At 41.3% G+C, this 26,362-nt stretch overlaps 1 protein-coding gene, 1 long non-coding RNA gene and 1 pseudogene across 2 annotated transcripts; all 3 read left to right on the plus strand.

Moving 5' to 3' along the window:
- The first annotated feature begins 4,875 nt into the window (after positions 1–4,875).
- On the plus strand, positions 4,876–9,283 carry LOC121445534 (DNA-directed RNA polymerase III subunit RPC10-like). The gene is made up of 4 exons (XM_041647653.1): positions 4,876–4,994; positions 5,248–5,272; positions 6,713–6,800; positions 9,141–9,283. The coding sequence occupies exons 1-4, from the start codon at positions 4,909–4,911 to the stop codon at positions 9,266–9,268; spliced, it is 327 nt and encodes a 108-aa protein (XP_041503587.1). The 5' UTR covers positions 4,876–4,908; the 3' UTR covers positions 9,269–9,283.
- Positions 9,284–12,290: 3,007 nt separating this feature from the next.
- LOC121445531 lies at positions 12,291–12,629 on the plus strand (annotated as a pseudogene).
- Positions 12,630–15,646: 3,017 nt separating this feature from the next.
- On the plus strand, positions 15,647–25,593 carry LOC121445522. The gene is made up of 3 exons (XR_005973949.1): positions 15,647–15,676; positions 20,586–20,634; positions 25,484–25,593. It is a non-coding gene; the product is annotated as an uncharacterized LOC121445522 (long non-coding RNA).
- The last annotated feature ends 769 nt before the right edge of the window (positions 25,594–26,362 follow it).

Below are 26,362 nucleotides of genomic sequence, written 5' to 3' on the forward strand. Positions count from 1 at the left end.
TAAGTAGTTGACCCTCTCTCCCTCATGCCCTCTGTTACTTGATAGGAACCACCATCAAGTAATCTCTTACAGGATAGTCTAAAAAGAAAACAAGTTTTTCTTACTTAAAAAAAATGTGTGAGTGATAAACTAGTCACTGAATTGCAAAGACCAGAACAAGTTTCTAAGGTATTTAAATGGGAATTTTCAGAGCAAGTAGAGAGACTGCAGGGTGTTACAGACAGCCCCCTCCCTGCATACTTCTTGACTTTAGTTTGCTATCTTTCTGTGATCATACTAGAGTATCAATTCATAGATTTTTATCTTTTATAATTCTGGAAAAAAATTGTTAGTTTTGTAAATTTTCTTAAGAACAGATATATGTATTTTACTAGCTCCATTGCATTAGAGCAGTTTAACCCAGTGAGTTGTGAAATTTATTATCTCCAGGGTGTTGGTGTTGAGAACTATCAATATTTTTTTTAAAAAGCAACCTTTCTGGCTGTCAGAGGGCAGGACTTGAAGTTACATTGCTGATTCCAAAAGCTGGCTCTTAAAAAAAATCTTTTTTAACCCAAAGAATAGTGTAAATTGTTAACAATAAACCCAAATTAGAGTGTTAATTTAGGATTTAAGTACTGAGATTTTATGATTTATTTTCAGGTTAGCCTCGATGACTTGCAGGGAGAGGTTTGATTTGTGATTTCTCCAGCTTAAATGGATATTTTGGATCTTTTTTCTTTTTCTTTTTTAAGTTGAATCATTTTACCACACAGTATAGTCTGCATGTATAGTTGTTAAAACATATATTGTCCTATATTATAAATATAATGTACACTTACATTACTTTAAATATAAGCTATTTAAAGAAAGTTCATAGTTGTTTTTACCTGCCTTTTAACTCCACGTCAGGCTTCTTTTCTTTCAGAGAGAATTGCATGCTCTAACTTGGCTTGCAAATGTTTGTGGTTTGCAGATCTTAGTTGATGTTAACTCTAATTGTTAGGTAGACTTTTGTTACTGGAATTTTGAACATAAATTTAAATAAATCTGTAAAGTCTGTATATTAGGTGGCTTGACTGAATTTTTTCCTGTGATTGAATGTGGGCTGCATTTTGAAAAACCACATTTGCCTTTATGCTGGATTAAAAAAATTATAATGCATGAGACATTTTCCTTTATATGATAAACTTTTCTTAGCTTTTTGTATTTATATCTTTTAGTTGTTATCACTCTGCATTTTAAATCATAATTCAATTGAATAGAGTTATAACATGTGAGAAATAGATTGGTCTTTATAAAACCAGGGAAGAATTGGAATTTTCTTGTGAGTAAACACACTTTGTTGCCAGAATTTAGTATAATGTACCGCATTCTTTTTTAGACTACTAAATCTTAATGTAATCAAATGTCTTCAGGATTTGTATTGTAAACAACATTGATAACTGCTTTTGTTTTAAGGAGTGGTTATTTTTAAACATGTGACTTCTGTTTTAATGTAAGAATCAAAGGTATACATAAAAATAGATTTGCCAATGTGCAACTTAAAGTCGAAAATCTAAGAACTTTAGAAACACTGTTTTTTTTTTCAATGAGATGAAACACATGGGGAACTCAAGTGAATCAATAAAAAAGTAGTTAAGACATTTTATTCTCAGCATTGCTTCTGTGTTGAGTATGGAATTGGTTACATTTACATCTTGCTAAAATCCCATTCTGTTCAGTGGGCTTGCAGTTTGTACACGTTCCAAATGTCAGTTCCTTTTTTTTTTTACATTGTGTAATTATTCCACACCTGCAAACACCCTAGTGTTGGCATATCCAGCACATGTAGAAGTGAGTTTATCAGATGCCATCCCAAAGCTAGATTCAAATTGGCCATCAAAATCCATCATCCATCAGATTACCTTCAAAACAGTACATAATTCTAAGAGTCTGTAAAAGAGCCTGTTTTCATTTAATTAACAAAAAACAATATTAAGAACCTTTAAAATATCCAGACTGATGGAAAAATCAAGTTGACACTCTGACCACTCCATAATATTTAAAAAATTTAATGATTAATATGGATACTTTTTATATAGATACTTGTTATTTTTGCTTGATTCAGAGGAAATATTATTATTTATGTGGTGATTCTCTTAAAGTATCTCAGCAGGCTGATATCTGTCCACTCATCCAAAGAGATTTCTTCTTAACCCTGTTTTCACACTTCTACTGTCGGCCAAGAATCCTTGCATGAGATAATGATGGGTCTCCCACCTGACTGAGCTGCTTCTCAGTTCCTAGTAGCATAAAGAACAGGAAATGATATCACTAGTGGGAGAAGTCCAGCAGGCATTAGAGCTTTGTTCTGGACCCTGTCCTTACTGTCAAGTTAATGAACAGATCTAGTATTTGACTCTTCCAGGGAGCAAGCCAGGTCTCCCACTATGAAATCACATCATTGCCTATATTTTCCACATGCAGACTTGATCAGAACCCACAAATTCATCATCCCATCAAGAATCCCTCAAAGAAACAGTTACCAGTAGAGACCTTCTCTGGAAGCTCCACTCTTTAGCCCCCTCATCTGTAAGTACTTGGGTACAAGGAGGATACTTGTGCAGATGCTGAGCACTGGCCTCCAGTGTCTACATGGTAGATTTCACCTGATGCTGCCCAGGCTATCACTGTATGTAACTCTCTACCATCCAGCCGTATTTTAGGTCAGTTCTTCATAACTAAAGTTGGAAGTGAGATGGTAGAACTTCAGGTTCATGACAGCTCCTCACTCTGTCTTTATGAAAATCCATCATGCCCATGTCAGTTTCCAACCTGTCAAAGAATCTGAGCGACACTTTTTTTTGTGTCCTAGAGAATGTGACTTGGAGCTCACCATTGGGCTGATGAGAGAACATATACAGCTATGTCTGATGAATCATTCTTTCCCAGCTCTGACATGCAAATGGAAGGCAATTGGGGAATAATGTTAGGAGTAGGCTCAGAGACACTACTATAACTATGCAATTTTTAACATCTAGATTCATCTTTATTAAAATAATAAATAATAAAAATAATAAAATAAGAGCTCTGTCTGCTCTTATATTTAGAGGACCATTTCTAGCACCTGCATTTCTAGTTCACAACTGACTAACTCCAGTTCCAGGATATCTGATGCCCTTGTCCGGCCTCTGCATTCACTGTGTGCACAAGGTACATAAACATACATGCAGGCAAAATAAAAATAAATCATCAAAAAATAAAATAATTAGTTGTAAAATTTAACCTTTCTATATTTAAGACAGTGCATTTCATACACACCTAGTAAGATGATTTTCACAGTTGCCATGATTGTGCCATATCAGAATCATAGACAAACATATTTATGTCTTTACAATGTCAGAGTTTATTTAATAACAGTAAATTCACAAGATATAACAGTTTCAGTGAAAGCAACTGTGAAGTATTCCTGTTTTCCTTGGTAATCGTGGCTGACAAAAAGTTTTTAAAAATATTAAAGAACTTATTCTTAAATCACACATTAAAAGCCACACAGTATGTATATTTGTTTAGGTTTCTATTACTGTAATAAAACACCATGAACAAAAAGCAATTTGGAGAAGAAAGGGTTTGTTTGGCTTACAGATGATAGTTCATTGTTTATTGAAGCCAGTGCAGAAACTGAAACAGTGACCATGGAGAAATGCTGCTTACTTGCTTGCTTATATTGCTTTCCTTTTTTTTCCATTTTGTTTTGAAATTTGTTTATGTGTATGTTTTTGTACCATAGGCATGCATGGAGGTCAGAAGGGGCTTTGGATCCTGTGGTACTGAAGTTTTTATGGACATTTATGACGCCACCCTATGGGTGCTGGGAATCGAATCTCTGTCCTCTGCAAGAACAAGTTCTCCACCCCACAACCCCCAAAAGGATTTCTCTGTGTATCCCTGGCTGTCCTGGAACTCACTCTGTAGACCAGGCTGGCCTCAAGAGATCCACCTGCCTCTGCCTCCCAAGTGTTGGGATTAAAAGCGCGTGCCATTACTGCAGGGCAGAACAAGTGCTCTTAAAGGCTAAACCATCCTATCGTCTTGCCTTCCTATTTCACTCATGAACACTGGTTTAGTGGTAACACTGCCCACAATGCGCTAGGACCTCTTCTATCAATTTACGTTCAAGAAAATGCCCACAGACTTACCTACAGGTCAGTCTGATAGAGACATTTTGCCAGTTGGGGTTCCTCTTCCCAGATAACTAACTTGTGTAAAGTTAACAAAAAACAACAAAACAAAGCAACTAGGACTCACTCCCCCCCCCCCCCCCCCCCCCCCCGTGTAGGTTGACTGCAGAGGATTAACGAGGAAAGGCATTTATTTCAAAGAGGTCTGAGAAACGAGAGCTGGGAAATGTAAAGAAGTCTATAGGAACGAGTAAAAGAACCAGCTGGAGGTCTGTGGAGAGGAACTGCTGGTATTGTAGGTCAGAGTTGGTCTGTAGTGCTGAATCTAGCTAAGTGAAATGACAGAATTAAGACCAGGTGAAGAAAAGGTTAAACGGATCCATACGTTAGGCAGACAGCAGTTGATACATTTGGGTAGGCTCTGCCTGTCAGTCCCGGCTCAGAGACCCTCCTGGAACCCTTCCACGGCTCGGCGTGTGGCAGTTTCTTCTCATCACCCGGTACCTCCCTCCGATCCAGGGTACTTCAGGGCCGCCCGCCGCCAGCCTTCTCCTGTCAACAGCTGGTGTTCCAGGCAGAGAGCCCCGTGCGCACGCGCAGGCCCTGTACGGAAAGCTAGGGAAGGATTATCTGCGTTGACCAATGGCGTGTGCGAGGCTGCCCGCCGCAGTGCCTTCTGGGAACGTACCAATGACCGATTCCAAGGGGCGTCTGCGGCGGCGGAAGCGCGCCAGACATTGAGAACCTTTACGTTGAAGCTGGAGCAATGCTGCTTTTCTGTCCGAGCTGCGGAAACGGACTGATTGTGGAGGAAGGACAGCGTTGCCATCGCTTCGCCTGCAACACTTGCCCCTACGTGCAAAGACTAATATATAATATTTAATAATTATTTTATAAAATTAAATAAAACTAGTTTCTATGTTATACTTAATAAGCATGTTTTATACGTAATCCTTGTACATCTCTGTGCCTTTTAGAAAAGTATATTGTCAAAAAATCAATTTAGTACATAGGATAGCATGCTTATTAAAAATGATTTAATATTCCCAAATTCAGATTAACTTGGTATTGAAGACCTAGGTGACATTTCATAAATCATTTAATCCTACGTGCATAATATCACACGCAAGGTGAGTACCAGAGGCGAGCGCCTCCTCGGCTGTCTGAGCTCAGACCTTCCTGCGGGCGGTAGGTTTTTTGTCTCTCGCAGCAGCGGTTCCCCAAGTCCAGCAGTTGCTAATCCAGTGGCGTCGCTCCGACCAAATCGAAGCCGTTCTTTTGGTTACTACAGAGATTTCTGCCTCCGGCTCTGTGCTGCTCGTTTTGTGACACTCAAAAAAGTTGCGAGAATTTCCGTTCATACCTCTAGGCTGAACCACGCTTTTAAAACCTTCAGTCCCCACACGCTGTTCCTGGCGTGCCAGACTCCAGTCCGCTTATCACCTCTCATCTCAAATCTTTATGTTCTTTTTGTAGCTCTTTTTGCTCTCTCCCCCTCCCCCTCCCTTCCTCGCCCCCCTCTCTCTTTTTTGGGTGTGTGTATATCTCTCTGTTTCTCTCTTCCTTTTCCTTTATCTCCTTATCTTTTAAAATAATGACTACCCTATTTAAATTCCAGCCTTTTTGGCTGTTGGTACGTGCCTATAATTCTATCACTTGGGGAGGCTGTGGCTGGAGAATAAGTTCAAGGTTCACCTGGGCTGCATGGCATATATATATATATATATATATATATATATATATATATGAAAATTAAGTAAACAAACCACAATCCAGTTCTCCCAGTTTATCCTCATTCCTGTTATGCTGGTTTTCAGCCCTTGGTGTTTTGTTTACCTTTCGGCTCTTGTTCCTCCTTACCTTGGTGTCCGGAGTTCTGTGATTGCAGACGGCATCACCAGGCCTTGGTGATACCTCATTCTTTTTTTCTTTTCTTTTTTTTTTTTTTTGGTTTTTCGAGACAGGGTTTCTCTGTCCCGGAACTAGCTCTCGTCGTCCAGGCTGGCCTTGAACTCACAGAGATCCGGCTGCCTCTGCCTCCCGAGTGCTGGGATTAAAGGCGTGCGCCACCACCACCCTCATTCTTAATGTTTGCACTTTCCTAGAGCTATATGGAGTTTAGAGTCTGGATTTGTGATAAGATGAATGGTGACTTAGTTTCGAAGTTTGAGAGATTGACTGCTAAATTTAGGAAAGCAGCCAAATGTGTCCCCGGGGAATGCTGGGATACCCAGATAAATGATACTGCTAGGCTTATTTTGTGTCTTTCATATTGGATTATTAGGTGTTTTAGGGGTATGAGAAAAGAGTAGGGTTTAACTCAACTCTTCTTCCTGCTCTGCCTGGTGTTTCCTCCAGTCTCTAGAGGGCTCTGACATTGGACCTCTGGGTTGTTTTGGGAACATCCCAGTCATAAAACCCCAACATTTTAATGGCTTTTGGTGCTCTCTGAAGAAGATAAATTTTGTATCCATTTACCATGTAGAGGAAATGCTGGAGAGGGGTTATAGTTTGGTGTCCCACCTTTTAAACTGTATGATTACTTGAAATCTTTGGTTTATTTTTGTCAGGTAACAAACCGAAAGTATCCAAAGCTGAAAGAGGTGGATGATGTGCTTGGGGGAGCAGCTGCCTGGGAGAACGTGGACTCCACTGCAGGTGGGAAGTTTTCCATTACAAAGCCAGTGACTCAACCCTGTTTATTATTACTTATTATATTTAATAATAATGCATTTATTATAATACAACCCTTTATATTATTATGACCAATGACATGGTTTAGCGGGTAAAAGCTCTTGTTGCCAAATCTGTCAACCTGAGTTTGATCCTTGGAGCTCAGATAGCTGATTCATGAAAAGTTGTTTTCCACTCTCCCCCAGTAAGTATGAAAGAATTTAAGGAAATATAAATAATGGCAAATATCAGTAATTACAAATAGCTTGTGTTTGCCACTACAGGAAGTATTTGATGATATGTTTTAGTTACAATGTAGTCGTTCTTTAAACTCTAAGCAAGGCATTAAAACTTTTTTGTTTGTTTGATTTTTGTTTTTTGTGGATTTTTTTTTTGAGACAGGATTTCTTTGTGTAGCCCTGTGTGTCCTGGACCTCCTCTGTAGACCATGCTGGCCTCGAACTTAGATGATTCACCTGCCTTCCTGCCAAATTCTAGGTGGTTTTTTTTTTTTTTTTTTTTGGTTTTTCGACACAGGGTTTCTCTGTAGCTTTGGAGCCTGTCCTGGAACTAGCTCTTGTAGCCAGGCTGGTCTCGAACTCACAGAGATTTGCCTGCCTCTGCCTCCCATGTGCTGGGATTAAAGGTGTGCGCCACCACCGCCCGGCTCAAGTTCTAGGTTTAAAAGGCGTGTGTACCACCATCTGGCTGTATTAAAAAATTTAAAGTAGGTTCTTTCAAGGAAAGATATTCTGAAAGGAAAATCACCATACTGATACCCACTCCATTGTTTCATTTCGATTCTCCAGGTCAGATTAGACCAGTATAAAAATCTGGTATATATTCTCTTTTTGAAGCAAATTCAGAGTTTATTACAAAAAAGTTTCAGTGTTGGTTTCAACTTAAATATTGATGGTTGTTGAGAGGGGCAGAGAGATACATAGAGGGCAGTCATCCATGCTCTCGTAGGTATAGGCTTCTTAGGAGAACTCTGTTGTATGTATTTTCAAATACCACTATTGAAAAAATGATCATCTCTGGTCTTTTTTATTCTATATGGATTTAAAAGTTTTATAGCTGGAAGTGAAGTATGGTGGCTCAAGCATGTAAGTCAGTACTCTCAACCCTATCTCAATCAATCTGTCAATCAGTAAATAGTTTTGGGGAAGCTGGGTGGTGCCAGCACTCAAGAGACAGAGACAAATAGATCTCTGTGAGTTTGAGGCCAGCCTGGTCTACAGGCTCCAAACTATATAGAGAAATCCTGTCTTGAAAAACAAACAGAAAAAGTAGGGCTGGAGAGATGACTCGGTGGTTTCCATCTTGATCCAGTGTCCTCTACTGGCATCCATGGTTCATAGAATACTTACTAACAAAACATACACATAAAATAATTTTTAAAAATTAAAAGATTTATGTTTGATAGACTTAAATGTGATAATGGAAAGAAAGAATAGGGCCCTAAATATTATCTGTTTGAGAAGGAAGGCACATGTGTGATTAGCAGTCTTTTTCTCTATAAGGAAATATACAATTTTATGTTAAAAGTTAGAATTAGCTAGGTGTGCTAGTACAGCTTGGGAGGTGGGGACTGAAATAATCAGGAGCTAAAGGTCATCTTGGCTACCTAGTGACCTTGAGGCCAACTCCAAGAACTTGTTTTATAAAAGCAAACAACAAAAACCTTGAAAATGAGGACTGGAGAAATGGCTCAGTGGTTAAGAACACTGACTGCTCTTCCAGAGGTCCTGAGTTCAATTCCCAGCAACCACATTGTGGCTCACAGCCATCTATAATGAGACCCGGTGCCCCCTTCTGGCCTTCGGGCATACATGGAAGGAATGCCGTACACATAATAAATAAATAAATCTTAAAAAAAAAACCTTGAAAATGGAAAATGAGTAGGGGCTTAATTTTTTTTAAATCTATTTGTTTATTTTTGAGATAGACTCTTGTTATGTAGCCCAGGCTGGCCTTATAGCAAGCCTCTTGTCTCAGTCTCTTAAATGCTGGTTTTATAGCTGTGTGCTACCACACTGGGCAGGTATTTTTGTTATAGCCCCACAAAACAGACTATAAAAGACCCTTCCCATGCTATGCTTCCAGCCAGTCTTCAATAAAATTTGAGAAAGAAAGTGATACTATGGAGGTGCTTTCAAAGTCACAGTCTCTCCAGTCCCCCTAGTATTGGTGTGCTGTGGGTAGGATGTTGCTATTGGCAAATTTACCATTGGCAAAGTAGTCTGGATGAATGCGGGGATGCGATATTTACCCATACTTAACAGTATTTGTGTAATGTGGATGACTTGTTTTTCTCTTTGTCAGAGCCATGTCCAAAATGTGAACATCCCCGTGCCTATTTCATGCAGCTTCAGACCCGTTCCGCAGATGAGCCAATGACCACCTTCTACAAGTGCTGCAATGCTCAGTGTGGACATCGCTGGAGAGGCTAAGGGCAGGACTTACCCAGCTGTAGCTCTGAATGTTGTGTGCTGAAGGTCTTTGTTGTGTGATAGGAAGCTAACTCTTCAGTGGTGGAGGACCAGGGTGAAACAGGTCATCTGCAGGTCAGCAGATAAAGACCTTAATGCACAGGGGCCTCGGGTCCTTGGGAAATAAATACACATGAGGATATTCACTCACTTGGCTTCAGGTTCTATTCCTTCATCCTTTGTATTTATATAGTGGGTAGTTGATATTTCCTTACTACCATTAGAACTAGAAACTTGGTTTATAGCCAAGGATAATCTTGAACCTCCTATTCTTCTTGCCACTGATTCAGAAGTATTAGGATGATAGGCATGTGAACTATATTCATTCTATGCAGTGCTGGGGATTGAACTCTGAACCTCATGAGTACAGACAAGTAACTCAGTCAACTGAGCTATATCTCCAGCCATTTAATTTTTAAGATAATTTTTATTTTTTCTCTCTAGAACAATTATAAAAATATCCATAAAATCATTGAAAAGCACATTTAAATTCAGGACTGACATGATACAGCTTGTATGATTAATAACTAAACAAATATCTGTTATTTGGATTTTCTGAATGACGTTGATAGGAATTTAAAAGTAACCAAAAATATTTTCTATTTCCAGCTAGGGAGAAAGGACCACAATAGAGCCTATGCCTAGCACTTACAAAAGTCTGTGTTTGAACCACATTCAAAAACCTATTAAAATCTCAATAAATTTAGAAAAGTTACTTATTTGCTAGAATTACTAGTGAGATTATTCTATATAGTGGACATATTTTTCTATGATGGAAGCTCTGGTCCCTCCATGCAACTGGACAGTCATATACATGATAAAGAATGCAGATAGTAAGGAAATCTAAAATAACAGTATCCTCCTATGAACATAACACATCTAATGTTTTCAAAGTCCTTAAATAGTGGTGTGGGTGAATAATTCACAAAAGCTGATTTCGAAATCTTTGATCTGCGGTTATTTTCAAGCCTTTAGAACTTTGTAGATTATCTCCTTTTACTAACTCTGTTACAAAGGAGAGCCACATAGTCTTTGAATGAGATGTATTTGGATATTAGATCACTTGCCTAGCATATGGCAAGTTCTGGGCTCAGTCCTTGGTACTGAATGACAGAGGTGTGGGGGAGAGTGATCATTTTTACTGTTGGTAAGGGTTAAGACATTCTCACAAGGCTGGTGAGAATAGAAGTTGGTACAACAGTTTCTCGGGACAATGAGGCAATATCTAGCAGTAATTTAAAATGCTACCCAAGGGTGACAGACATGCAGTGTTACCACTTGAGAGGCCGAAGCAGGAGTATTGGGAGGTCCAGGCTATCCTGTCAGTGGCAGCAGGAGTTGGAAGAGAAGATAGGTTGTGTGCTGCTGCCTGTCTCAGCCCCAGTTCTTTCAGTGAATTTTTGTCATTGATGCTGGGATTCTGGACCACGCCACAAAAGATTCTCAGGACAACTAGGTATAAAGTAAGTCAAGTGTCTTAATAATAGCCATGTTTATGATTTGGGTGGCTTTTTTTTCTTTATTAAAAATTTCCACCTCCTCCCATTTTCCTCTCACTTACCCCACTCCTCCTCCCTCTCCCTCTCCAGTCCTAAGAGCAGTCAGGGTTTCCTGCCCTGTAGGAAGTCTAAGGTCCTCCCCATTCCATCCAGGTCTAGGAAAGTGAGCATCCAAACAGACTAGGCTCCTACAAAGCCAGTCCATGCAGTAGAATCAAAACCCAGTGTCATTGTCCTTGGCTTCTCATCAGCCCTCATTGTCAGCCACATTCAGAGAGTCTGGTTTGATCACATGCTCCATCAGTACCAGTCCAGCTGGTCTTGGTGAGCTCCCATTAGATCAGTCCCACTGTCTCAGTGGGTGGATGCACCCCTCGCATTCCTGACTTTCTTGCTCATGTTCTCCCTCCTTCTGCTCCTCATTTGGACCTTGGGAGCTCAGTCCAGTGCTCCAATGTGGGTCTCTGTCTCTATCTCCATCCATAATCTGATGAAGGTTCTATGGTGATATGCAAGATATTCATCAGTGTGGCTATGGGATAAGGCCAGTTCAGGCACCCTCTCTGCTGCCCAAGGAACAAGCTGGGGACATCTCCTTGGGCACCTGGGAACCCTTCTAGAGTCAAGTCTTTTGCCAACCCTAAAATGGCTCCCATAATTAAGATATCTACTTCCCTGCTCCCATATCCACCTTTCCTCCATCCCAACCATCCCATTCCCCCAAGCTCTGCCCAATCCTCCCTTTCTCCCTTCTCTCTCCCCATCTCCCCTTCCCCCCACCCCCCACACCCATGCTCCCAACTTTTGCCTGGCAATCTTGTCTACTTCCAATATCCAGGAGGATAAATATATATATATATATATATATATATATATATATATATATATATATATATATGTTTTTCTTTGGGTTCACCTTATTTAGCTTCTCTAGGATCACAAATTACAGGTTCAATGTCCTTTATTTATGGCTAGAATCCACTTAGAGTGAGTACATACCATATTCATCTTTTTGGGTCCGGGTTATCTCACTAAGTAAAGTGTTTTTATTTAATTTGGGTGGCTTTTTAAGAGAATTGTTCAGTGAAGTTTCACCCCTACTTATCCTTTTTTGTATTTGTTAAATGAGATCATTGGATGAGTCCATAGATGACAAGGGTTCAAGCTGTTCTTAATATACCAGGTCACAAGGGGTTAAGACATAACTTTTGAATGTCAAAAAGAAACCTTACTATCTCTTTGAGTTTTAGGTTTACAACCGGGAAAAGTCAAATTAAGGTCATCTGGTTAGTGTGGTTCATCAGTGTTAACATTCTCAATTGAAATCTCTATATAAGATGATTATAGACTATGTACTCCACCTTTATTGCTTTAGAATTCACAGCCCTTAGCTGGAGTTTTCACAACCAGACGTAATTTGCCTATTTTAAAAAAATTATTATGCCTTTTTCCTCTTCTGGGGACGGTGCTTAGAGGCACTCAGAATGGTCCAGCGTTTGACATCCTACAACACAGCCTCCAACAAAACTAGGCTGTCTCGAACCCCTGGCAACAGGATTGTTTACCTTTACACCAAGAAGGTTGGAAAAGCACCTAAATCAGTGTGCGGTGTGTGCCCAGGCCGACTCTGAGGGGTTCGTGCTGTGAGACCGAAAGTCCTCATGAGATTGTTGAAGACAAAGAAGCATGTCAGCCGGGCCTATGGTGGCTCCATGTGTGCCAAGTGTGTCCGTGACAGGATCAAGCGGGCTTTCCTTATTGAGGAGCAGAAAATTGTTGTGAAAGTGTTGAAGGCACAAGCACAGAATCAGAAAGCGAAATAAATGTGCGGTTTTTTAAATAAAAAAAATTATTATTGCATAGGTATATGGTAGGGGGTGGTGGATACATATCTCAACATTCACATGGAGGACAGAAGGTGACTTTGTGAAGTTGGCTATCTCTTTATTTTTATATTGTTTCTGCCCCACTTATTTAATTTTCCAAGCACTCCCCTGACATTTTAATCTATCTTAAGCCTTGGCTACATTATGAGATTTTGTTTCAAAAATCAAAACTAACAAGAATTTTGTCTATACATCAAATTATCACCAAAGAATAATATTGGAAACAGAAAAGAAAAATTACAATTTATTATACAAGGATCCATAATAAAGACTACCAACAGATTTTATAGAAGAAAATCTTTGGACGCTAAAAGTCAGTGAGCTGCCACATTGAAAGTGCTGACTGAAAACAAGCTGGAAAACCCCACAAGTGAGAGAGATAATATAAAACAACATGGAAGCTGGAGAGATGATCCAGTGGACAATAGCAGCATACTTCTCTCATACAGGATCTGGATTCAGTTCGCAGCACCCACAGGGAATCTTGCTACTTTATATCACTCCAGTTTAAAGGGATCCAGTCCCTTCTTCTGACTTCCATAGGCACTAGGTATGTAATTAAATCCAAGAAAAACACATGTAAGGAGAAATTTCTTTTTAAGAAAATCTATTAGAGCAGTAAATGCTCTTATGAGACATCTCTCCAGCACCTGCATTTGACTCCTGTCCTTACAGTACCATGTGCTGTATTGGTCTGTAGGGACAGGTACATGAGGTAGGCATGCTAACTCTTTAGATACCAGGTATCTATACAGGGATCCGGTGTACCCACTTCTCTCTGTGAGGAGGGATTCCCCTCTGTATGCTGTGAATATCATTGGTTAATGAAGGAACTGCTTTGGGCCTATAGCAGAGCTATAGGGGAACAGAACTAGGCAGGGAAAACTAAGCAGAATTCTGGGAGAAAGGAGGTGGAGTCAGGGAGAAGCCATGTAGCCCTGCTGGAGCTGAATGGAACTTTACCTAGTAAGCCGCTGCCACATGACAATATACAGATTAATGGAGATGGGTTAAATTAATATGTAAAAGTTAGCCAATAAGAAGCTAGAGCTAATGGGCTAAGCAGTGATTTAAATAATATAGTTTGTCTGATTATTTCAGGGCCCTTCTTACTACATCTCTGTGGGTTCAGGATCATGTCCCAGCTTCATTTATTATCAGAGTTGGAGCAGATCTGTCACCTCTCTTCTAGGATGGTAGTGCAGATTAGGCCCACCTGATGATGGAAAGCAGAGTTGAGATGACCCTTCTGGGGACTGGGAGTGGAGTAAGAAATGCTTCTTGATACTAAGAAAAAGCTCCAGCTAAGCAGTGTAAGTAGGAAGCCCCAGAGGAGCCACAGTGAATGGAGTCTGCAGCAGAGCCCACATGCTTTCCGTGAAGACTTTTCCTGTGGAAGCCTGGACATAAGAGGGACAGTTGAAGCTGCCCTTTTACCATGGCAGATCTCAAGTATATTGGGGAAGTGATTTCATCCAGATGACTGACTGTTTTATTATTGTAAAGCTCTCCCTGGAACTTAGAGAGACTGGAGGTGAGTCAGATAATACAAGTGTAGAGGAAGTAATTCTGTGGGTTCACAGACAGGTGCTGACAAACCAGGGCTTCTAAAAGCTCAGCAGCCAGAGATGTAGGGTAGAGGCTTTGGTTACTCTCTGCTGTAAGTCATTTTCTCTTTCTGAGATGACGCTGACACAGAAAGACCATCTGTAGACTGTAGACAGAGACTGCGCTTTAGTTTCCTGGTCACCCAGACCCGGATAATTTCACAGAAACTATATTAAGTACAACACAGTTTGGCCAATGGCTTAGGCATATTCCTAGCTAGATCTTAGATGAACCCATTTCTATTAATCTATGTATTGCCATGAGTCTATGACTTACTTGTAATGTTCTGGCATCTTTCTCCTTCAGTGGACCCAGATTGGAAGCTGAAGATCAGCTTGCCTTAGCAGATGGGGGTGGGTGATGGGAGTGGCTTGTCTCTTAAAGGGACAGGACAGACCATTACATACCCATCTCTTTTTTAAATAAAAATGCAGGAGGTTAGGCACAACAGGTTAAAGGAATTAGGGCGGTAGATTCTCAAGAGTGCTTCCTGCTTATTTGTGGGTGTCATCTTGGGGGGGGGGTAAGAAAGCTGGGTGCTGGTCACATCCTGGGTAGATAGTCTCTTAATACTTTTTTAATGTATTGGCAGAACAAAGAACAAAGTTAAGTTTAGGAAAAAAAATTAGGATCAGGAAATTGAGAGTGGTGTATCTGACCTGTTTAAGGTGGATACTTCAATTTGGCTCCCTGGAACTCACAAGAATTCTTTGGGTTTGTGAAAACAGAAGAATTTTACATCTAAATGTCAAATTTGAAGTGGAGAACTTCTAGAAGACACTTGAAACTAGGCCCCTTTGAGTTTGGCAACCTATGTAGTCCTTGGAATTTTTATCTAAGGTCCTGATGTATTGAGAAAGTAAGAGAACACCTTCTCTAAAACAGGGAAATTGCATGGTAGGGTCTTTGGCTGAGGGGTGGCATCAGATCCTGAGAACCCACGTTTTTCTACAGTTGGGGCTGTGGTTATCCATCCCAAGGCCACTGTGGACCTTGTTTATAATGCCCTTGAGTTACCCTGTGTTCCTCTCGTGCAAAATTGTCTAAGTAGCCTCCTTCTGAATTTGTAAAACTGAACCCATTGGTGTTGAATTTGGCACAAATCTCCAGCCAACCTGGATAGGTCTGTCCTAAAAGGGGAAGCCAGAGCTAGGAACTACTGTGCATTGTGCCTTCAGCTCACCGTCCTGTCATTCAGGCCTCACTCTCCAATCAGAGCCTCTTGCGGACCCACCAGTCAGATAGATGGGAGGGTACTTCTGGGAGCCAGGCTTCTGGCTCAGCTTGTTTCCTGTGAAAGTTGGAAGTTGCACTGTGTGTTGTGCCTTGGGCTCCATCGTGGGGAGAAAGCGGGTTAGCTTGGCAACTGCACCATGGTGAGTAAAAGAGCCTGTTCTCCACAGATAGGGAGAAGTGGCTGGCCTTGGTGAGAAAGAGGCTGCTGTCTCTAGACTGTGTGGCGCGGCTGACTGAGCTGCGAGAGGTGGTGTGGTGAGTCCTCCCCTGGTTTGGTGGGAGTCTGGGGGCTAGACAGAGTTCGGCGTGTTCCTGCTGGTTCTGTGTGGTCCTGCGTGATCCTTGCAACTCCCTGGCCCAGGGAGGCAGCCCCTGAATAACCTCACTCCGCTGGCTGCATCTGCACACAGCACTGGGAGCAGGACTGTACTTAGAAATATCCTTGTTGTTGACGTCACTATGAAAGGCGCGCTGTAGTCCTTGTATTGTCAGTGTGGAAGGCAAATTTGCCAAGCTCGGAGAACCCTGGTCTCTAGCGTCTTCCAAAAGTTCTACATTTTTAACATTTAACATTTAGGTTTCGGATCCGCCTGGAGTTAATTTTGTGGGGCTTGTAAACGATTATCTCCTGTGTAGAGTGTTAGGAAAAGACGAGCAGCTCCGCCGGCGCAAAGAAATCCAATCAGGTCAAATCAAACCAAATTAAAACGCCCGTGTTTTATTAAATGCACACTCTCGGGTGGCCGAGAGCACGTGCAAAATCCGGGACCCACGTGTTCTTCCTCTGGGCGCCCACGTAAATACCCGGTGTGAGTGGTCCTGAACCCTCCCTGGAATGCTGGGATTTGGAGTCCAGACCAACGCAACTCCTAGGCCTGGGGGCTGGGATGGATATCAAGGGCGGGGATGACGCTCCCAACTTAACATCACATAGAGTCTAGACTGTGATGTAGAAGAGTAGAATTAATTGTAATAGAATTGATGGTATAAGGATTTACCCGTTCTTAGGAGAACTTAAGTCACAAAGTAGAATTTAGGTAAGGGCGGGCTCCATCCCAAATACCCCTAAGATAAGTAGTACACTAACCATGCCTGTTAGAGAATGGTATGGGAAGATGGAAAGTTTGTTAAACAGTATTTTTTTTTTGTTAAACAGTATTAATCACCTTTAGAGCTGAATTCCCATAACAAGGGAGACAACCCTGATTTACAGTCAGCAGAAAGGCCCATCCCTTTGTTAAAAGACAGGCCTCTAAATGCTGTCAAGGGGCCATTCCAGGTACAGTCAACATTAAGTCCTGGTGCGCCATGAAGGTATACTAATTCTAGAACAGCTGCATCTCTAGTCTTTTTGAAAATCATTTAGAGTCAAGGTCTTTCATATTGATTGAGGTGGACTTGAACCCTGTCTGTAGTCCTACAGGGCATTGCCCTTGGCTCTCCTCCCAACTGACCACCCTCAATTCTTAGTTTACAGGTCTGCAGCACCACAGTTCTAAAGTTACCAGTTTGAGTTGCATAGTGGGCTATCCATTGCAGTAACAGGAAAAGGATTTGACCGTGGAGCATGGCTTCTCCCTGTAGAATGAAAGAAGATCAGTGTGCTGTGTACACTGCAGGGGGAAACCGACTAGACAATAGCTTGATCACAGACTGAAGCTGCAGGGGTCTTCATCATAAAGAATGACCTGAAAGGGCAGGGTGAACAACATTCTGTGTAATTTCCCAGCATGCATTAATTTCTTCCATGTGAATGAAGACAGACAGAATTAATGGGTGTACAATTTAGGGAGGGTAGCTTGAGCTATTGAATGTTCAGTTTCTAATTGTGGAACTCTCTTATGCAGATGTGTGCAATCCTGGTTGACACAGTAAGTTAGCTCAGAGGTTTGAGACACAGGCCATTGGCTGGAAATCTGTGTTAGCTTATAGCACTCAGCAGCTAACATTTTACATGGGACAAAGTCATACAGTCTCTTATTAATGGCATTCATTAATGCTGGGAACAATATGACTTCACTGGGGGACAAGGCCTGAGAAAAACATGAATAAGTTTTCCTTTTGGCAAGGCCAAGGAGAATTTAAAACATTTTTGATAAGGCCAATATATAGTTTGCTGTCTAATTCTGGGCATGACTCCAGGAGCATATTGCTACCTGCTCTCCTTGCTTTCCTTACAAAAATTATTGTTGATTGCCTTTAGTGTCACTTTCTTAGAGCGATAGATGAAATGAGTATTTTATTAGGAAAACTTTCCCCTGATGATTCTTCTCTGGGTGAGCCAGAGGGGATGTTGTTAAAAATATACAGTGGATCTGATTCAGCTCTTAAAGCCTTTGTTGTTTGAAGTATTACCTTGAATTCAGGATTCTCAAGAACAGGATGCTGCCTTTCCAAAGCACCTTGTGAGTAGTCTGAAAGAGTCACAGTAGTTCAAGACATGACATATTTGCATGATTGTCCTTGAGAGAATGATTCTAACCACAGGAGTCTAAGAGTAATGCAAAAGAATAAATGATATCAAGAGTTAATAGGAAGAATTTAAGAACAAGGAATGAAGTAGTATCATAGAAACCCACAATGCCCTAATTTCTCTGTGTCAATACTGCAGGAGCCAGTGTTGTAGGAAGCTGAGAGGAAGGGGATATGAGAACGAGGAATACCAGCAGTGCCAACTATTAAGAGCAAACTTTTTAGTTATGTAGCTAAAAGGATGACAGGAGGAAGTCTGGTATGTCCCTTATAGGAGACAGCGTAGTATTCAATATAGACTGAGGTTATTCAGCCTTGACTGAGTTGATTTTAGATTTGATTAGAGCTGAAATTCTCTTTTACTTTGCATCATGATGTAACTGCAAATGTTGCCAACTGGACACACTGTTCCACCTGTAGGTGTGCCTAGTTAGTAAATACCTATACTCCTCAAGGTGTTCCACATAATATAAACAGAAGGAACATTGCCAAACTCCTTTTATGAGATTAGTTACCCAGATACTGAAACCACACAAAGACTCAACCAAGAAAGAGAATTACAGATCAATCTCTCTCATGATCATAGATGCAAATGTATTCAATAAAATACTGGCAAACTGAATCCAAGAACACATCATCTGTGGTCTCTATGTCTACATAACACTTGACCAGGACCTTTTCTAGCTTTCATTGTTTCCACCGAGAAGTCAGGTGTAATTCTAATAGGTTTGCCTTTATATGCTACTTGTACATTTTCCTTTTCAGTTCTTAATATTTTTTATTATATATGTTTATTGTTTTGATAATTATGTGACAAGGGGACATTATTTTGGTCCAGTCTGTTTGGTGTTCTGTAAGCTTCTTTTACCTTCATAGGCATATCCTTCTTTAGGTTTTCTTCTATGATTTTGTTGAGTATATTTTTCTGGGCATTTAAGTTGGACTTTTTCTCCTTTTATCCCTGTTATTCTTAAGTTTGGTGTTCTAGATTTTCTTTGACCTATGAATCTATTTCCTCTATTGTGTCTTCAGTACCTTAGATTCTTTCTTCCATCTCTTGTATTCTGCTGTTTATGCTTGCATTTGTGGTTCCTGATCATTTACCCATAATTTCCATTTCCAGAATTCCCTCGGTTTGTGTTTTCTTTATTGTTTCTATTTTGGTTTTCAAGTCTTGAATCATTTTTTTTTCATCTGTTTGATTGCTTTTTCTTGGTTTTCTCTAAGGATTTTGTTGATTTCTTCCAATTTTTTGTTTGTCTTTCCCCCCACTTCTTTGAGGGAATTTTTCATTTCCTCTTTAAGGGCCTGAAACATTTTCCTAAAGTTATTTTTTTGGGCATTTTCTGCTTCTTCTGTGTTGAGGTGTTCAAGTCTTGCTGCTGTTAGAGCCACTGATTTTTTTCATGGTGCTGTGTTCCCCTTTGTGTTGTTCAGTGTGTTGTCTACCCATCTTTTCCTCCAATTGGTGTAGTTGGGGTTGTGTCTCTGGTGGTCAGTCTTCCGCGTGCCAGTGAATCCTAGGCTCAGATGGTCTCTCCTTGTGGTGGAGTTAGGGCTATGGTTCCAGTCACAACAGATGTTGCTCAATGGCAGAGCAGAGGTTAGGGGCAGGTAGGTGGGCCTTCCTTGCCTACTGGCTTCAGTGGAAGTTGGGCGTGGGTGGGCAGGCCTTCCTTGTGTGCTGGCTTTGGTGGAGGTCAGGAGTGGGTGGGCCTTCCTTACCTGCTAACTCTAGCAGTGGTTGGGTATGGGCGGGCCGTCCTTGTCTCCTGGCACTGGTGGAGTTCGGGCATGGGCAGGCTGCTGGGCCATCTTTGCTTGCTGGCTCCAGCAGAGGTCAGGAATGGGCGGGCCTCCCTTGCTTGCTGGCTCAGGTGGTGGTTAGTCATGGACAACCAGGCTTTCCTTGCCTGCTAGATCTGGCTAAGGTTGGACATAGCAGGAGGGCCTTCCTTGTCTGCTGACTCTTCCAGAGGTCGGGTGTGGACAGGCTAGTGGGACTTTGCCTGGTGGATCTGGCAGAGGTCCCCAATGTAGTCTTGACCTCCAAAAATAGCAATCCTGCCTCCAGGAATCTCAGAATGAGACTCCAAATCTGTCTTTATAAAGCTCTCATAAGCCCTTTTGTCTGCCTTTCCTCTGGGGTTTCCCTATTATTTTTCAGCAGCCACCATGAGTTCAGCCAACCTCTTACCTTTAAAACCTTCTAGTCTCTGCAACTTATGGTGAATATCTGGTGCTGACTGGTTGACAAAAGCTGGGCTGACTACAGACCAATTCTCTGGTGCTTCCAGATTCCAGGGTGTATAGGTGTTATAAACTTCTGTCCCCCTCTCAGGGAATGCTCCTGGTGTTTCTTCAGGCCCTGGCATACCTGACTAACTTTGGACAGAAACCCCCATTAGAGTCTGGAGGTGGACTTTCAGCCTCTCCCTACATTTTTCTATGTAGAATCCCAACTAAGTCATATCACAGAAAACCCAACATTTATGAGATCTGATTTGGTGGCCAGTCTTCCATCTGGGCCTAGAACCAATTTCTAAGCTTCTGTTCTAATCCTGTCTCTCTCCTCAGTAGTGAAGAGGACTTGGAGCAGTTGAAAACAATCATCCCAAGTTGGTTGGTGAGTGAAAAGAACTGAATACAACAGGTTCAGTGAGCCTTGCTGGCTTCTCAGAAAACTTAAGATTTTATAATTTCCAGTTATAAAGGTTGCTGGTGACCAAGGGCTGGTGACTAGATGTTGCCTGTCCCCAGCATCAGGTTGGTCCACAGCATGCAATGGAAGGGCCACGGAATTCTCCCCAGCTGGTCACTCCTCCTTTTGAGAATGGGTGTGTATGTGGGGAGCTCCTCCATCCCACCCCCTCTGCCTTCCCATACCTCTCATCCTGGGGTACCTGGGGGTAAAGTAGTGGGATAGAAAAGCACCCTTTCTCCCTGTTGCCTGGAGAAAGAAAGGGTACAGGGGCGTGGTAGGCAGTGGTCTGTCCCCCTCTCTCCTTTAAAGAGAATGACCCCATTCCTAACACAAACATTTTGTAGTGAATCATCAGCTTTTTTTTTTTAAATAAAATGAACGAGAATTAACATAACATGGCCAAATCTCATACCTCCTCTGGCCTTTTACAACTTACTATACATCCTCAGGTTCCTATCTCTGTTCAGACAGCCTTATCTTTTATTTCTCTTCTCCTTATTATTTTAGTCTCTTGCCTTTTCTCTTACTTTCTAGACATGAAAACTTTTTATCAAAGTTCTTCTTGTGGTTTCCTTTAGTAGTCTAGAATATTGTATGCCTTTAATATTTAAACAAGAACAGCACTCGGGAGGCAGAGGCAGGCGGATCTCTGTGAGTTCAAGACCAGCCTGGTCTACAAGAGCTAGTTCCGGGACAGGCTCCAAAAACCACAGAGAAACCCTGTCTCGAAAAACCACAAAAAAAAAAAAGAACAGAATCATACATATACCAAAGCAGAAATAACTCTAAATTTGCATCATCACAGTAAAACTTGTACCATGAGAAACATCTAAGACTAGCAGTAGGGTTTTCTTTTTCACCCTAACCAATGATAATCAGCTTCCCCAGCCACCACAGTGATCAGCCATTGGTTCTCTGTTGGGCACCCAAAGTCCTGCCATGTCCTTATCAAGAATTCTTTCACCCCCTCCAGATAATGAGCCCTAAGTCACTGACTTGGGTTTGAAAGTCCTTGGAGCGGTCCAAAATAAGACTCCAGGGAAGAAGTTGAGTTTGACTGATCCACTCCTAAGAGAAGTAAATGAGGTAACATTACAAACAACAGGAAAACACAAAAATAACACTGACAGAAATATATCAGCACAGCACTTAAGAAAGAAACCAGGAACCAAAGTAGGCTGATGGCATATCTCCCTGGGGAGTTCCGTTTTGCAACAGGTGTGACCTGTGTTCCCTGTTCAACCAAAGGGACCCTCTGTCCCATCTAGGTGGGCCCAGGACATCTCCCAGCCCACGTGGCCTCTAATGCATCCATCAGTCAAAACCCCAGCCTACAGATTCAGTTAGTTTGAGCCACCCAGATGGGGAAAAAAAAAACAAACCACAAACCACAGAACAAGGGACAGAACAGACCCAGACACAGAGGGCTCACTTCACTTACCAGCCAGCCAGGTTATCAGATGCTTATCATGGTGGGGTTCTCTGGGGAACTTTATGGACAATGCACCAATTGTTAGGGTCTGAGAGAAGCCTCCAAGAAAAGACCAACAGCCATGTATGTGATAACAAGAGTGCTTTATTGGTTCCAATGTAGCACTTGGCGGCCACTAAAAAAGGTCACAAGCTCCTTTAAGCAGAGTTTGGGAAATTTCAGGGAGGAGAGACTAATCTGTGACTGATTGGTGGAGGAAAGATTAGTCTGGGGTCTGATTGGTTAGAGGGAGGTCCTAGTGCTTAGGGACCTTCTAGCAGCAGGGTAGGGAAAGCTATCTTTAGTTATCAGGAGACTGGGGGTCATGTGCTGAGCCAGCAGAAGGGGCCATGGGGTGACTGCTGAGCTAGCAGAAGACTGGGATGCCTGCTCCTAAATTGTGGTTTTTCTGATGACTGTCTGTTTAGCTCTGTCCCATTTTAGTGAACCGAAACTAAGGCCTGATCTCTATTAGGGCTACTAGGAGAGCCTGTCTTGGCTCTGATCTACCGCCCCCCCCCCCAAGCTTTCTCACTGGTAATGATCTGGGGCCAGGGCTTTGTGGGAGGGGTTGATTCAGATCCTGAGAATCCAACTCTTCCCATCACATGGAGCTATGGTTCTCAGTCCCAAGGCCTCTGTGGGCTTGGTCAGTAATGTTCTTAAGATACACTGTGTTCCCCTTTTACGGCATTATTTTATTAGACCTCCCTGAATTTGTCCCATTGTATGGTAGTTTCTTTTGCAGCCTGGGAGAGTTCAGCTCTCAGGGCTGCACCCAGGGTCACTAAGAAAATACTTTTTAGAGTAGCAGGGCTTAAAACGATTTCCTATTTAAGAAGATTCATACAATCTGAGGATCATTCCCTTTTATTCTTCTTCAGCTCTAGTTCTCTTCATTGTTTTATTCTCCTTGTTCTCTTTATTCCATTCTGCTCCAATTCTCCACAGCTTATTTCAACAACAAACTTTCTGCAATAAAAAAAATTACAAAAACTGAGGGGAGTGAGTAACCATGGCAGTGCCTGAGCTCAAGGTCCCTAGTTTCCCATCCTGAACCTGGGGCCACATTGCCTTGTGAGACACCCTGCTGAGGAATTCATACAGGGAGTGATTGTGATCTTTATCAGCTAGACTTTTAGTAAGCAAAGAATTGTCATAGTACTTTAGATTGCTTTGTATTAATAGCCTTGGTTAGACATCTACGACTGTCCTTTTTCATGTTTTAAATTACGACATGTATACAAACCCACTCAGTCTAGTTTGAAATTGCTCTGAGGTTTCAGATCAGCTAAATGTGTGTAGCCTGTCTTAGACTGGGGGAAATTGTTATTTTCTTATGTTATTCTGAGTGAAAAAAAACCAGACCTTATGGGACAATAGACCAGTTATGAAGCATATCCTAGCATATTTCTGTTCTTCAAAATTATACAGGTTAATGAGAAGTCATCTTCCTGACTATCCATGGATATATGTGTTCACAAGATTGAGATATAATCATGAGATTACATATACATATCATATGAGATACACATTATAGTGCAGATATTGGGGAGATACCACAGTTGTTTCTGCACATGTGGAATTACAGAGAAACAACAGTTTCCAGAGTCAGTAGTTCCATAAGCCTTGCTTGAACAAGGTTCTCCTCCATCAGAGAATTATTCATCTGGTGGGTTGACATCAGAATTATCAATTGCTATCTGCTGCATTTGCATCCTGGCCCACAATAGCTCATGACAGTTTCTGCTGACTTCATAAAAATCTCCCATTTCTTTCCATTCCCCCCTAGAAGTAGTATACACGATATTATTCTTTTTAAGAAGCTTACTTGGTAAGAGGCATAGCTTGTACAGGACCATTTCACCCCAGCCTTTATCTTTTCTACCTTCTCCATTTCCTATCTTTCTCATTTCTGGCACCTCCACCTCAGGACCCTGTCACTGGAGAATAACCTGTTATTTTATGTCACTGTTATACTTAAGAAATAATTCTGGGAATATCTTTGCTGTGTAAATCTTCCATGTGCTAAGTTCCTGTCCCTATTTAAATTGTTCAAAGTGTAACCTGGTGCCTGAACCTAAAATAAGAATGACAGGAAGTTTGTAATGCAAAGTCTGTTCTAAGCTGGCTCCTCTTTGAGCATTAGAGTAAGGTGAAGAAGCATACTAGTACTAAAGCAGTTTTCTTTATTAAACTCTTAAGTGTGTAGAGTGATTTCTTCTTGGGAAGGCATATTAATTCTAGAACATCTGCACTTCCAGCCTTTTAGAAAAATATTTCTGAAACAAGCTCTCCTATGTTGTTGACTCCAGTAGCCTTGATCCCAGTCTGTTGCTCTCCAGGTCATTGACCTTGCTATCCTCTATAGTACACTTCCTAAATTCTTAAATGACTGTACTACCTTGGAATTTTCAAATTTTTAAATTATTAACTACCTATTGCAGTCACAGGAAAAGATTTCCATGAGGAGCATGGCTTCTGCCTTCACACTAGAATAGGGAAAATAGTTCATGGTGTACACTGCAGAGGGGAAACAAGGTCAACAATTAGCTGCTGGAGTCACAATTATGAAAAAGGACTTGATTGTGGCAGGGGGAGTAGTTTTGTAATTTCCAAGCGTGTATTAATTCACGTCCTGTGAATGAAGGCAGACCAAATTGGTAGTTTTTCCACATTGAGAAGGTTAGCTTGAGCCAAATATAAAGATCTTCCAATTAGGGAACTTTTCTTTCTTTCTTTCTTTCTTTCTTTCTTTCTTTCTTTCTTTCTTTCTTTCTTTCTTTCTTAAGCATACAATGTACTGCTGGCAAGGAAGGCACCAGGTCTCATTACAGATGGTTGTGAGCCACCATGTGCTTGCTGGGAATTGAACTCGGAACCTCTGGAAGAGCAGCCATTGCTCTTACCCTCTGAGCCATCTCTCCAGCCCTAGGGAACTTTTCTCTGCAAATATGTTCAGTCCTGCTTGACACAAAGATTGATAAACAGAACTTTGACTGTTACTCTGTCAGGTTACAGATTTCAGCAGCCAACATCTATCAGTCTCTTATTAATGGCATTCCCTCTACTAGGCAAAGGACTACTCTTTTTCTAAGTCAATATAGCTAAGTTTTTTATCTTAACAATAAATCATTTTCACCATTTAAAAATGCCAATTACTGGTATCATGTTTGAAAATTTCATTTTTTTTAATTGCATTACTGTGCTAATCTCTATTTGTTTCTGTTCTCCAGTGTTTCTCAGTCGTTAGGAATTTCATTTCATTTTCTCAAGTACTATTGATTTATTTCTGTTTAGAGCAATGCCTTCTCAATCCCAGGCTTGCACCACACTGTCAAGTTGATAATTGACTTGAATACTTACTCCTTCCTCTGCTGTCCAGTGCTGGGAAGACAGTTCTGCAGCTCCTTCCAGGCTGGGCCTTGACTGGTAAGTAAGAAAGAAACATAGACCAGTTAATGAGTGTCCTGCAACATCTCTGGCTTTTATTTGGGAAAATGAAGAGTGACCTGTTCAAGAATTGAGTTCAATGACCAACTTTGAAGCTGATGTAGTCACAGTGCAGAAAGGGAGGGATAGGATGGAGGTTGAAAGCTTTCCTGCTTTGCAGTAGTTGAGGTTAGCAATGTGGATCAGGTAGTCAGGTTTAGATAATCAACAAATATCCTGACTGACCATTTACTGGTGTTCACAGATGAGGGCAATCAAGAATCAGGATAAAATCTGACCCTGTCAAATTACTATAGTTACACTTGTTCAAGTAGACTAGAAGATCTGGCTAAATTATGTGGCTATGATTTGAGATGCACATCCTGGGAGCAAAGGTTGAGTAACCCATCATGTGCTCTCTTTCAAATCCCTAGTCTCTGGAGAACATGGTCATAAAGCCTGTTTCAACTTTTCAAAATAATTCTTTGAGATTATAACTACATCATATATAGTTTCTTTCCTGCCTCTAAGCCCTACCATGACCCTCATTGTTTTCTAACTCATGGCCTCTTTTTGCTTTAACAATTAGTTACACAGTAACAACAGTTACTGTTAGAGGGTGACTTGTGTTTGGCTGCACTGGACATTGAGTGTGTAATGGAAGGTGTACAAGACTGGAAGAATTTCTACTAAATTACAAATTTCCTAGACCATCCCCCTGTCTGCGTCTAGGAAGGGGAAAAAAGG

Source organism: Microtus oregoni, unplaced genomic scaffold (assembly GCF_018167655.1).
Source record: "Microtus oregoni isolate MIOR12 unplaced genomic scaffold, Mior012 000201F_ref0000476, whole genome shotgun sequence".
NCBI classification, from domain to species: Eukaryota; Metazoa; Chordata; class Mammalia; order Rodentia; family Cricetidae; genus Microtus; species Microtus oregoni.